Below are 13,533 nucleotides of genomic sequence, written 5' to 3' on the forward strand. Positions count from 1 at the left end.
GAGGAAGAATCTTGCTATTGAGGAAGTCCAGTGAAGGTTCACCCGACTGATTCCCTGGATGGCAGGACTGACATACGAGAAAAGACTGGATCAACTGGGCTTGTACTCACTGGAATTTCGAAGAATGAAGGGGGATCTGATAGAAACATAAAATCCTGATAGGACTGGTAGGCTAGATTTAAGAAAAATACTCCTGATGTTGGGTAAGTTCAGAACTAGGGGTTGCAGTCTAAGGCTAGGGGGAAAGCATCCAGGGCTGAGACGAGGAAGAATTTCATCACTCAGAGAGTTGAGAACCAGTGGAATTGTCTCCTACAGAAAGCTGTAGGGACCTGTTCATTAGATGTATTCAGAAGGGGGCTGGTTGTGGCCTTTGTGCCTAAAGGGATCAAGGAGTATGGGAACAAAGCAGGAAATGGATACTGAGATTGCATGATCAGCCATGATCGTACTGAATGGTGTCGCAGGCTCGAAGGACCAGACGGCCTGCTCCTTCAAATATTTTCAATGTTTCTATGAAACTATCATCAATTGTCATAAAAATCCACCTGGCTCACTCATGCCTTTTATGGAAAGTAAACCGTTGTCCTTACATGGTCTGGCCTACATTGACCCCAGGTTCACAACAATGTGATTGACTTTCAACTCTCCTCTCAGTGATGATTCAGGACAAGGCAGCTCTGATGAAGAGTCATCTAGTCTTGAAACATAAGCTTGCTTTCTCTTCATGGGTGCTGTATGACCAGCGTTGTTTTTTTTTTGTTTTCAGTACAGGGGCATTAAGGGTTGAACAACAACGCTAGTCTTGCTAGTAATGCCCATATCCTGTGAAAGCACCAATTTAAACAAAGGACAAGAGAGAAGTATATAAGTGTGGGCATAAAATTACATCAAGTAAATGACATACGATTATGTTTTGTTCAGCACCGTACGTTTAAGATATCTGAAGTGTTGTTGGAAGGGGTTTATATTGGATATTAGACTTGTACAAACAAAAACAACTCAGATGCTGAAAGCCTGACATTCTCTTCTTTACAGTTATCATGAGTGGAGCTATTCAGGTCTTCATATCCTGTCTCATGGCTTTCATGGTCTGCCAGGCAAAACCCTTCAAACAGTCCAGTTTCTTTGACTTCGTTGGAGAGGAACAAGGATCTGCAATTGGACCAACTCCTGAGATCCCTGTCATCTATCAATACAAATGTCCGCCTAGGTGTCGCTGTCACATGAGCGTGGTGCAGTGTTCTAATTTAGGTAAGGAAAGCACACACCATCTGCATGAAGAGAGAGTAGGTGGAAAATGGACAAGGCCAGTATTGTGTTTATTTCATGTGCAACATAAATGGAGCCAATTCAGAAAAGATCTCTGGCTTTGAGAACAGGAGGATATTGAGGATAAAAATATTTCTTTTGGCTATCATTGGAAACAAAGATGCATTTATTACTGCGGAAATCTCATATTTAACTCTTTGAGTCTCCCTACTTTTTCTTTTGTTTCTCATTGTCTTATGTTTGGTAAATTCAGTATCAATCATTATCTTGCTCAAGCACCTTTTCTTTCGCTCTGAGACTAAACAATGAGAAAAGTTCAATAGGCATCACAACTTAGCTCTTAATTGATTAAGGGTTCTTGTTGTGCAGTGGTAATGACCCTACTTTTGAACCAGGAGGCCAGAGTTCAAGTCTCACCTACTCCAGAGATATATAATAACATCTCTGAACAGGTTGATTGTGGAAATACCTAGATCTTACTTTTTCTCTAATTTAGTAAAACGCACACTGTTTGCTAGGTGGTGACTAAAGCAGTGATCCTGTGTCTGAGCTAAGTTGAATTTTGGCCTATCTCATCTCAGAATCTCATAAAATGCCACCTCAGCACAATATTAAACCTTCACATTAGTAGCACAGTTGCAGAACAACCTGTACATCTTATTAAAAACCAAAAGAACTGTGGTTGCTGCTAATCAGGAACAAAAACAAATTTGCTGGAAAAGCTTAGCAGGTCTGGCAACATCTGTGAAGGTAAAAACAGAGTTAATGTTTCAGGTCCGATGATCCTTCCTCAGAATAGACCCGAAACGTTAACTTCCTTTTTTCCTTCACAGATGCTGCCAGACCTGCTGAGCTTTTCCAGCAAATTTATTTTTGTTTGTACATCTTATTAATTCACTATTTGACTAAAAATTGGCTTTATTCTTTAGTACGAATGATGTACTGATGTCTTCTAGTTTTATCTTTAAGTTGTCACTGAGTGATGTGAATACTGCGACACATGATTGTCAAAGGATATCCTCACTAGTTCCATGATCCACCACAAGTATGTGGTGGTTAACAAGTTGTGAAAATCACAGGATACTGATCCACATGCCCATCATCTGCCAGAACTGAACTCCAGTTTGCTGTTTTTAATTGTATTTTCACAGGCTTTTGATCCTTGATTCAGAAGGCAAGGAGCTATTTTAACATGCTTGGTAAAATGCACTGTCTCTGCAGATCTGATAGTTAGCTTTGTGTCACATGACCACAGTGGAAAGGGTCATCGAGTCATAGAGCTGTACAGCATGGAAACAGACCCTTCAGTCCAACTTGTACACGCTGACCAGATATGCTAAATTAATCTAGTCCCATTTTCCAGCATTTGGCCCATCCTTTAAGCCCTTTAATTCATACATCCATCCAGATGCCTTTTAAATATTGTCATTGTACCTGCCTCTATGACTTCATCTGGCAGCTCATTCTGTACATACACCATCCTCTGTGTGAAAAGTTGCCCATTAGGTCTCTTCTCACCTCAAATCTATGCCTTCTAGTTCTGGGCTCTGCCACCCTTGGGAAAAGACCTTGGCTATCCACCATATCTATGACCCTCGTGATTTCATAACAATCTATATTAGCTATCAACTATCAATCTATCAGCTTTGGGCTGATGCAGAATAAAGGACTGAGATTGTCTGTATGCTTTTTGAAGAATACCCTATATTTAGAATGGAAAAATTTGATTGTTACCAGCATATGCTGGCATTTGGGACTATTTAAACAATACTTTTAATCCGATAAAACATTCAAAGGCATTTTACAGAAGTATTATAAAACAAAACATGACACTGGGTCTCATTAGGAGGTATCAGGCCAGGCGACCAAAAGCCTGAACAGAAAGTAGGTTTAATGAGTGTGATAAAGATGGAAACGCGATAGAGAGGTGGAGAAGTTTAGGGAGGGTATTCCTGAGGTTAAAGTCCAGACAACCGAAGGGATACCCATAAACGGCAGAGCAATTTAAAGTGGACCAGTCAGAAATTAGTGACCTTTCTATGTTACATTAAATACAAGATTGAAAATCTGCAACAGGATTGAACCATGAAAAGATGGCACTTGTAAAACACAGCCATTAATTTCTATTGCATTTCTACAGGCTCCTCCCTTCCATTAATCAGCAACAGATTTTTAGAAAACATAAACTCTGAGCATGTTATAGCTGGAAAAATGAGCAAAGTACAAATATTGTAACAGTAGGTAAAGGATCTGGGAGAAACTCGACAGTAGCTGTACTGGGTAATTTCCTTTTAAAACCAAAAACAGTCATGTTGCACAGTGAATTAAATTACTATTCTAACTATTACCATACTCAGACAGTGTCAACTCCATGCTGTTTAGACGAAAATATGGAAAGTGACTAATTGTGGGAGAACACATAACTTCAGAAATATGTTGACTATCATCTTAGTGCTGCCTAAAATCCTGTTTACACAGAAAGCAGAATTAGTTTATAATGGACATGATTCAAATTAGACTTTATTACTTCACCCTAGTGTCTGCGGTAAGATGAGCCTATGTTGCCCTGATGAAAATTCATAAAGCTACTTTGTATACAGTTAGGCAAGCAAACTGAATATTAAAAGGTTACTTTCATGTCTAGTTCATAAAGCATTTCTTGCCCCCAGCTTGTTCTAACTTGTTTAGCTGAGCCAATGACAGTTTTGTATCCCAGGATTAAAATTTCAAATGTCAGTTGAAATCTAACACTAAGTTAATGCTCACTATCCTCTTTTGAGAACAAGTCACTAAAACATTAATTTAAACTGTCATCAACACTTTCCCCATGTTCCTTTCTTCCCCATATGTTTCTGTCATCAATCAGTGCAGCCTGACTAGACTGTAAACCTCAATAGGACTACAGTCAACTTTGATTGACAGATACTACTTTTTTTGTGGCATGCAGAGTTTTAATAAACTTTAAAAGTGGTTTCACTGTTTTTTCTCTTCCTGTTTGAATCAACCAAAAGTCACATTTGTAAAAGAGAAATAAACACAAACTGAACATTCCTATTTTAATGCTGGAGAAACTTGCCAGGTCTGGCAGCATTTGTAGAGAGAGAAAAACAGTTAGTGTTTTGAGTCTAAGAGTTATAAGAGACTTGAAACATTCACTGGTTGTTTTGAGTTTCAGATAGAGAACTGTTCAATCAGTGGTACAGTGTCAATCGACATTTAAGAACCTGTAAAATATTTAATAAACTAAACTTTATCATATTATTGTAATTTTCAATAAAAAATCAAATATTTCAAATTGTACCCCTTCATTGCAATAATTTTATGGAGTAACATTCTGTGCAATCTGGGTGAACAAAGGCTGATTTGAATTTAATTAGTTAATTATGACAATTAACAGCACCCTGCTGTATCTCCATGCCAACTAAAATCCAAAAGATCAACATCCTCTTCTCATAATGTATTAATTGTTGCTTCTTTTCTAAATTTTCTTACATTTCAGTCAGGATGAGAATGGGCAAATGGTTTTCTGTCTTTTTTTTAACCAATGTTTAAGAAATTGAATTTCAGGGGACTATTGACTCATATTTAAAAGAAAATTGAAAGGCATTTTGTTGATTCCTAGAGCCATGGAATGGTTACAGCACAGAGGGGCACATTTGACACCATCTTGACTGCACCAGTCTCAACAGATTCCTAAATTAGTCCCAGTCTCTATCTTTCTCCATAGCACTAAAAAATCTTTCTCCGATAATTATATCCAGATCCTTTTTGAAAGCAATGATTGAAGCTTTCTTCATTTCATTGTCAGGCAGTGCACTCCAGATCCTAACCACTTGCTACATGATAAAGTTTCTTCTCATGTTTGTATTGGTCCTTTTATTTTCAACTTAAATTGTTGTCCTCTGGTTCTCAATCCTCTACTAATAGAAATGGTTTCTCTATCTACTCTGTCCAGATCCTTCCTGATTTTGAACACCTCCATCAAATTTCCTCTCAGCCTTCTTTTCTCTGAAGCAAAAAACTTCAGCTTTGATAATCATTATTACTGAACCCAATATTAGCAGAAGCCAGAATTTATCTGCCTGTGATATAGTAATGAAAATATTTTCCAAAATGTTTGTGCACATGTATGTACATGTATATCTAAAATTATCCACTACCAAAATATTAGAATAATGTTCCACAACATGTGGTAAATCTGGAAAAACACTCCAGGATTTGTGTCTAGAAGTAAGATTAATTCAACTTTCTGGGACTCATATATAACAGCAGCAGAAGGTGTTTCTGAGCAAAACCCCAAATTAACCTCTGAATTATATTAAGGAAAAATCAAACAGAATTACTACCAGAGAGATAAAAATAATTAAGTTAATTGTGCAAAAATAAAATAACTGTCAACATGGAAATAAGTGGACTGCTTCACTCTGCCATAGTTTGACAGGTTGATGATGTCACGGGGGCATTTAAAAAGTTAAAACAAGCCAACAGGTTTCTAAAAGACATGAATGAAGAGTAAAGAATCAGCTACATTTTTTTGCAGTCAGGACAGAAAGGTCTAGGTCATTTCGATAGCTGGTAACATGGATGAGCATGACAGTAAAAGGCAGGCTTTAGAGAAATTCAACAGGCATTTACAAATCATCCACTGATAAGAATTTTAGAACTTCGGGGAGTAGCCAGGTGATTGCGTTGACAATTCTTATGATGAGATTGAAAAACATAACCAAAAAATATAAATTCAGTGGAAGGATAGCTGAGAGATATGAGCCAAGCTCAGGCAGGTGGGACTAGTTTAGTTTTGGATTATGGTCAGCATAGACTGGTTGGACCAAAAGCTCTGTCTCTGTGCTGTATGACTCTAAAAACCCCATTAAAGAATCAATAAAATTAAAAGTAATGTCTGATAAAAATTTCAAAGGGTGGAAGTAAGTGGAGTTGTTGCTATATTGACAGTGGATCCAAATTTATTAAGTTCCATTATTGTGAGACGAAAGACAACAGTGCTACTACAAAATTTCTTGGAGTCCAGTAACCTTACTAAGAAGAATCACTGCTCTATTTCAAATCCAGAAGAAATCACGCCAACACTGCCAGGGCTAAAAACAAGCTTAGAATCAGAAATAGCTGCTAGTACATAAATCTTGCCAAGCAATCTTCACAGATGATAACATTCAAGGTATCCATTTGGCAGTCCAAATTCCTGTTTCTATCTTTTGAATTTAAGTTTTGTCAAGATTTGTTCCAGAGGAAATGAGATGACACATAGGAAGGATACAATGTTGGGCTGAGCTTAGGTAATGGTATTGAGGGCTATGGCATGATTGAAAAATATCATGGCTACCATCTGTGCAGGCAGGAAAGAATCAGAAAAGCTGGTGTCAAGCTAAACACAAAAAATTGCATTGTGAAGTTGACACTGTGGTTGGGGTACACATTTGCAGAATCATAACATCATAGAGTCTTACTGCACAGAAACAGACTCTTCGGCCCAAATTGTCCAAGCTGACCAGATGTCCTAAATTAATCTAGCCCCATTTGCTAGTATTTGGGCCATATCCCTCTAACCCCTTCCTATTCGTTTACCATTCAGATGCCTTTTAAATGGTGTACCAGCCTCCACCACTTTCTCTGGCAGCTCATTCCATACATATACCACTCTCTTCATGAAAATGTTGTTCCTTAGGTTCCTTTTAAATCTTTCCCCATCTTACCTTAGATCTATGCCCTCTAGTTTTGGGTTAAAAACCTTGTCTGATCACCGTATTCATGTTCCTCATGATTTTATGAACATCTATAAGGTCACCCCCTCTGCCTCCAAATAGTCATGAGAAATTCATAGTTTCCTCTGAGATGGAAGCTTCAAGAGACAAGATCGAGGGAGAAATTCCCTTGGGGTTTGATCTAATACTTAGTTCTTTCATACTTCACATGCCAGAACATGCAGCAAATGCGCAAGAACCAAAGAGAAAAGATGCTGAGCACTGTCGATCAAAGTGACATGAGAGGAGATTCAGCAAGTTCAAAGAAGTAGCAACTCTATTGCATCATAACAGAAAGAAGCTTGTCACTCTGCAGGTATATGGTTTCACGAAGATCTGAGCACCATGAATACCAAATCCAGAGGACAGGGTTGGGGGTATAAAACACCCATCACCTAAGCAATACCATGAATAATTTATTTTATGAGAAAAGATCACAAACTATAAAAGACTGCTAAGTTATTAAATTTAAGGATAAAATTCAATTGTAAAGCTTCTTTCATTGTAAAAACAATGATTGAAAGGTTATATGAAAGTAAAGGCACTGACGGTAGGTTTTCATGAAGCCAGGGAGATGCCAGGATTCTAGGATTCCCAAGTTCTCCAATTTTCACCAGGGCCTGTTAATGATGCTGGTTGAGTCATGTTGTGAACCTCCGCCATGGATTCCTGACCTGGCGTAGGACAGAGCTGACATAGGCATGTCTTAATTCTCCACAATTTCAACCCAGTCAGACCAGCATTTAAAGTCGTTGTGGCTCACCGAGCCTCAGAAATGCCATGAATCATCGTCTGCATGAGGGAAACCTTAGTAAATTAAACTCAGAACTTACTTCACATTCCTTCCAGGCTGAGTTGTGCCATCCTACCAATCTCCTTTACCCTTTCGAACCCTTAATGTCAATGTGTAAAGTCAGTTAACTCTCAAGTGACTAAAAGTGGATTTTTAAAAATGCATTTAATGAATAGCCATATATTCAATACCCCCATCGTCCTCAAAAATAGCCTACTTTTACTACAGGTTAATAAAATGATCAACTATCTAGCTCATTTGAAGTATCTATAGCAGAAACTACAAATGCTTAAAATCCCTTTATTTTGTGTAACTAATCATTGCACAATTGACAGAGATCAGAGAGCCAGAGTTCATAATTAAACAATCTTTTTTCCTGCTGTAGATTCCCTAAAGTATGGAAACAGGCCCTTCGGCCCAACAAGTCCACACCACCCCTTGGAGCATCCCACCCAGACCTATCCCCCATAACCCACACAACCCTGAACACTATGGGCAATTAGGCATGGCTGATCCATCTAACCTGCACATCTTTGAACTGTGGGAGGAAACCGGAGCACCTGGAGGAAACCCACGCAGACAGGGGGCGAATGTGCAAACTCCACACAGACAGTCACCCGAGGCTGGAATCGAACCCGCGTCCCTGGCACTGTGAGGCTGCAGTACTAACCACTAAGCCACTGTGCCGCTGTTCATTTTGTTTCAACAATCTCATGGATAGCTGGGCTTTCAGTCAACATCATGATGCATTCATGGCTGAGTGGCCAATAGTTAACTGAGAGGTTTATGCCAATAATATGCAGTGCATTTTTCAATTGTTCACAGTGGCCATACAATTCAGACACACATACACAGAGACAGAATGCAGTAAGTGTGCAACTCCAAGTCTTTTTGGTTTTTCTTTTTGAGGAAAAGTGCAGAAGTTGATCAAACACATGGAAGTGAGCAAGCCATGGGCGCACTTTCTAATCTCATGATTGTACTCTTCAATCGATTATGAAAATCTTTACCAGCCCAAATTTTCATCTGCACATGCTAGATCTGTGACAATAATTTGAACGCATTAGCTCCATTGGCAAGTGAAAACCTGCAGTATGATTTAGAGAAGTTTTTGTTTGTCATACTTATTGGGGTGTCTCAAACAAAAAAGTCCATAAGCTATTCCCTGATTTTGTGAGTGATAATGGGAACTGCAGATGCTGGAGAATCCAAGATAACAAAGTGTGGAGCTGGATGAACACAGCAGGCCAAGCAGCATCTCAGGAGCACAAAAGCTGACGTTTCGGGCCTAGACCCTTCATCCCCACCTCTGATGAAGGGTCTAGGCCCAAAACGTCAGCTTTTGTGCTCCTGAGATACTGCTTGGCCTGCTGTGTTCATCCAGCTCCACACTTTGTTACCCTGATTTCATGAACTATTTTCTTCAGTGGCCTTGAAGCTAGTTTGAACATTTATACAGAATGGTTTTGATCAGTTACCATTGGACTTGCTGCTGCGTAAGTAATTTCACGCAGTAGGTTCCCCTGTTCAGAATAAGAAAATCTGGTCACCCTCAATCACAGTGATTTGTTAAGTGAAATATAGCGAGAAGGTGAGATGTGAAGGCAGCTCCATAGTCAAACAGTATCTTCAATTCCAAATGCAAACGTAAGTTCAGTCAGAAGTTAATGCTACATTTTAAGTTCATGAATGCATTTACATTTTGTGCTATAAACTAACATGTTTCTAGTAAGGAAAATAGAGAAAAAAGATTAAAATGGTTTAAGATAATCTTTTCCTGCTGTAGGTCTTGCCAAAGTGCCAGCATATATTCTACCTGAGACTACTGTGCTGGATCTTCAGAATAACAAGATCAGAGAGCTAAAGGAAAATGACTTCAAATATCTGAAGAACCTGCAGGTGAGGAAACTGACTAAAATAATCTCATTGTCTGCAATGAACATGGTATTTTGCAGTCTCTTGTCTGTTGTGATGACTGTGACCTCGTGGAACTGACAGGAAGATCACTGGAAGGTGTGAGCAGGATTGAAAAGTGCAGTTATTGGAGAAGAGAGTCGAGGGATAATGGAGGCCAGTGAATCCTGCACCTCTACAGCCCACAGTCTTCCACTGCAGAAAATGTGGCAGACTTCCATATGCCAAAGTGGACATCCTGAGCAGCCATGTTAGGCAATGATTAGTATAGAGCTGAGCACCATGAGGTAATCCATTGATTTATGACACACAGTTTTGCCACTAATCCACCCACTTAAATAAACAGCATGGAACAATCTTAATATGCATTCAGGAGTTTTCTTTCTATTCAATGATATACAGCTTCTAGTTCATCAAATATTCTAATTTAGCAAATATAGAGATTGAAAATACAATCCTAAACTGTACGTCCAAATGGGAGTTACACAGCATTACCTACCACTTCAGGTGTTTCCTGTACATAAAGAGGACATACGGTTTATTGTTGGCTCACAGTTCCCAATTTACCTCTTTGCTCAGCTCTTTCTCCATATCTTTTCCTTTTCACTGCTTCAAATGTTTATTCAATTTTTCATTAAGAGGTGCAATTATCTCTGCCTTAGCCGCTCTCTGTGGCAAAGATATTTTATCCTGCAGCAGCATTTTTCCTAATTGTTTCTCTATGTTCTAAATGACTTTTTTCAAAAATTGCTGGCCAGCCACCAGTAACTGTGCAATCAGTCAGAAGGAAGCCTTACTTATTTTCAAAAATTTTAATGTCTTTCCTCTGAGCCCTTCACTGTTCCACTGGGATGGTCCCAGTGTCTCATGTTTCCCCTCAGAATTACGGGACTGAATTTTTACAGCCCAATAATAATAGCCTGAGAGATTTGGAGGCCTGCTAATGGTAGAGCAGTGACGAACCCAATGCCTTGCCACCACCATGGCATATTATAAGCAGCGGAAACCTCCACAACACAACCTGTGTTTTAGTTTAGCCACTTAAGTGCTCTATTAAGTCAAGTAGCATTTTGGCTGTGTTGGGAGAACTCACTTGTATGTGAGGAGATTACCAGTTGCACCATGGTGACATCACAGCAAGTTCCTAGAGAAGGCGGTGGGTGTCCTCACCCAACTATCAGGGTCATGGATAAATGCAGCCTTCCTTTGAGGGCACATTAGTGCGGAGACACCCACTCTTAAATCTTCAGCCTCAGCAGCAGCTACCCACAACAGAGGTGTTGCTGAGACTATAGTAATGCAAGGTCTCTTAATGGGCCCGCACCTTTACAGTTGGATGGCAGCCTATAGGCAGTGGCTTCTTAAATGGTCACTGGTGAAATGCTAAATTGACATCCTGGCACAGTATCCTACCATGCTTCCAAGGTAGGTTCCCACTTTCATCACAAGCACTATGACTTCTCAAATTATGAACAGCTGTAACTCATGATTACCCAATCCTGGTATTATCTTAATCAATCAAGGCTGGAAAATTTCTGAGCCTGTAATATCTTACCTATGATTGCGAGACAATCACTTCCCTTCAGTTCCATTTTGACTTATTTTTCATTTAATTACACTAAGCTCTACTTGTAATATCCTGTATTATATTAACCCTTATCTTTTACATTCTTTCCATTTATAATTTGTTAATGTACGTGAATGCATTTTATTCTATATCATATTCCTGAGCTTTGAAAAAAGATCATTTTTGTGAGCTAGATCATTGGACACCTTCTGAAAGTCTAAATAAACTACATCCACAAAATGACTTTGATGATGCAGTCAATCATGTTGCTTTGAATTTGGAGTCACAAGTCGGCCAGACCAGGCATGGAGAGCAAATTTTCTTCCCCGAAGGAAATTAGTGAACTAATCTTTTTTAAATATGGCAATTAATGCCATTTATTCATGATCTATTAATTGAATTTGAATTCCATCAACTGCCTTGGCATGGTTTGAATATGTGAAATTTCCACTACACCACCGTTATGCTCTATATTTGAATAGGTTATAGGCTAAATTCTGTTGTATGTGCAAATTTAATAAAATGAACAAAATTCGTGTGGGAACACATGAGGAACAGAGGCTGTGCTTTCAATGGGTCCTTTTACTGTCAGGTAGCTGTGAGACATGGTACACTGGTACACTCTCATAGAAGGCTGTCATCTCAAGATACTCTCTGGAGATTCGAGCACATTGTCAAGGCTGACAGTTCATTGCAGAACTTGTGACTCACTGCACTGTCAGGGGTGCCATCTTTCACAGAAGATGCCTCATCTGCCCCTTGAGTTTGATGTAAAAGATCTCATTGCACTATTTCAGAAAAGGACAGAGGAGTCTTGGCCCATGTTTGTCCCTCAGCCAAACTTACTAAAACAGATTAACTTGCCATTGTTACATGTGTGGACTGTTTGCAAATAAGCTGCCATATTTCCAACATTATAACAGAGTCTACACTTATTGGCAGTAAAGTGCTTTGAGGTGTCTTGAGACTGCATAGAACATAATATCAACTTCTTGCTTTTAGGGTAATTTTGTAAGATACTCTGAAGGAAAGCCATTAATTTTCTGATATTCGCTGGCAATGGATGAGGTCCCATCTGCCACTGCACACTCAGAAAATTACATATTTGTTCGTTCATGAATTCTCAATTCATTTTTTGTTTGTTTGTTTCTAATTTAATTTAGATTTTAATTCTTGTGAACAACAGGCTGCAGAGGATCCATCCTAAGGCCTTCTCCTCACTTCACAGTCTCAGAAGGCTATATCTTTCCAAAAATCTAATCAGTAGCATTCCAGAGAACATGCCAAAGAGCCTCCTTGAACTCCACATATGTGACAACAAAATAAACTTTGTGAAAAAGAAACCTTTTGATGGAATGTCCAACATGTTCGTCCTCGGTATGTCTCAATCATGCAAATACTCGCTTTGTGTGAATATATTTGAGGAAGCATAATCAATAGTAGTATTTTATGACAATGTCATTGTTAGAGTACCCCACAAATTCATGATAACTGCAAGTGTCAGTGAATTACATTAGATTTGAACATGGATGAAAATGCCTGGAGTCTTGTGTTACTGCCATGAGAGACCTTTCTAGACTCAATCCGCGACATCATTGATTAGATACTTGTTGAAGAATATTGAGCATTATCTTCAGGCTAATGTCATTAGCCATTTCATCAGCGATGACAGTATACGGTAGGGCTGGATGTTAGATAGACCTTAGATTTAGTGTAAAAGTTCGGTACAACATCGTGGGCTGAAGTGCCTGTACTCTGCTATACAGTTCTGTATTCAGTGGAACATAATTAGGAGATTAAATGGTTCAGATATTTGGTTCGGGACATTTTAACGATTTTTTGCTGTTGAGCATCTCATAGAAATTGATCATTCCTAACAGCCTGTCTTTAGGCTTCATAGATATTGAACCATTGGTGATTTCTTAAAATTGTGATTCACTGATAAGTTAGGAGAAGTCCTTTATTTATCTCCTTTCCTTCAACACCATAGTGTGATAATTGCTTTGCCAATAATTAACTTTACACTCAGTTTTACAGGTTTCCATCACATACCTCATAAACAGGCCCTACGTCCTTCTTTATACTACCTTTTTGGAATGGGAAAATTTGTATGTTGGTCAGTCATTCTTATGACCATGACTGTGTTTTGATTAAATATTGTTTTTTTCTACAATCAAGATATTTTTCTTGCCTGAAGAAATACAGCAGGCCAGGCAGCATAAGAGGAG

At 38.8% G+C, this 13,533-nt stretch overlaps 1 protein-coding gene across 1 annotated transcript in view; it reads left to right on the forward strand.

Moving 5' to 3' along the window:
- The window catches only part of LOC125462889 (decorin-like), a 58,915-nt gene that overhangs the window by 24,596 nt on the left and 20,786 nt on the right, over nt 1-13,533 (forward strand). Inside the window, exons 2-4 of the mRNA XM_048553365.1 lie at nt 1,039-1,254; nt 9,611-9,723; nt 12,469-12,682. Of these exons, the coding sequence (XP_048409322.1) occupies nt 1,044-1,254; nt 9,611-9,723; nt 12,469-12,682 (538 nt within the window). The 5' untranslated portion in view covers nt 1,039-1,043. The remainder of the gene's footprint in view (nt 1-1,038; nt 1,255-9,610; nt 9,724-12,468; nt 12,683-13,533) is intronic.

The sequence above is a fragment of the Stegostoma tigrinum genome, chromosome 21 (genome assembly GCF_030684315.1).
Source record: "Stegostoma tigrinum isolate sSteTig4 chromosome 21, sSteTig4.hap1, whole genome shotgun sequence".
Lineage (NCBI taxonomy): Eukaryota > Metazoa > Chordata > Chondrichthyes > Orectolobiformes > Stegostomatidae > Stegostoma > Stegostoma tigrinum.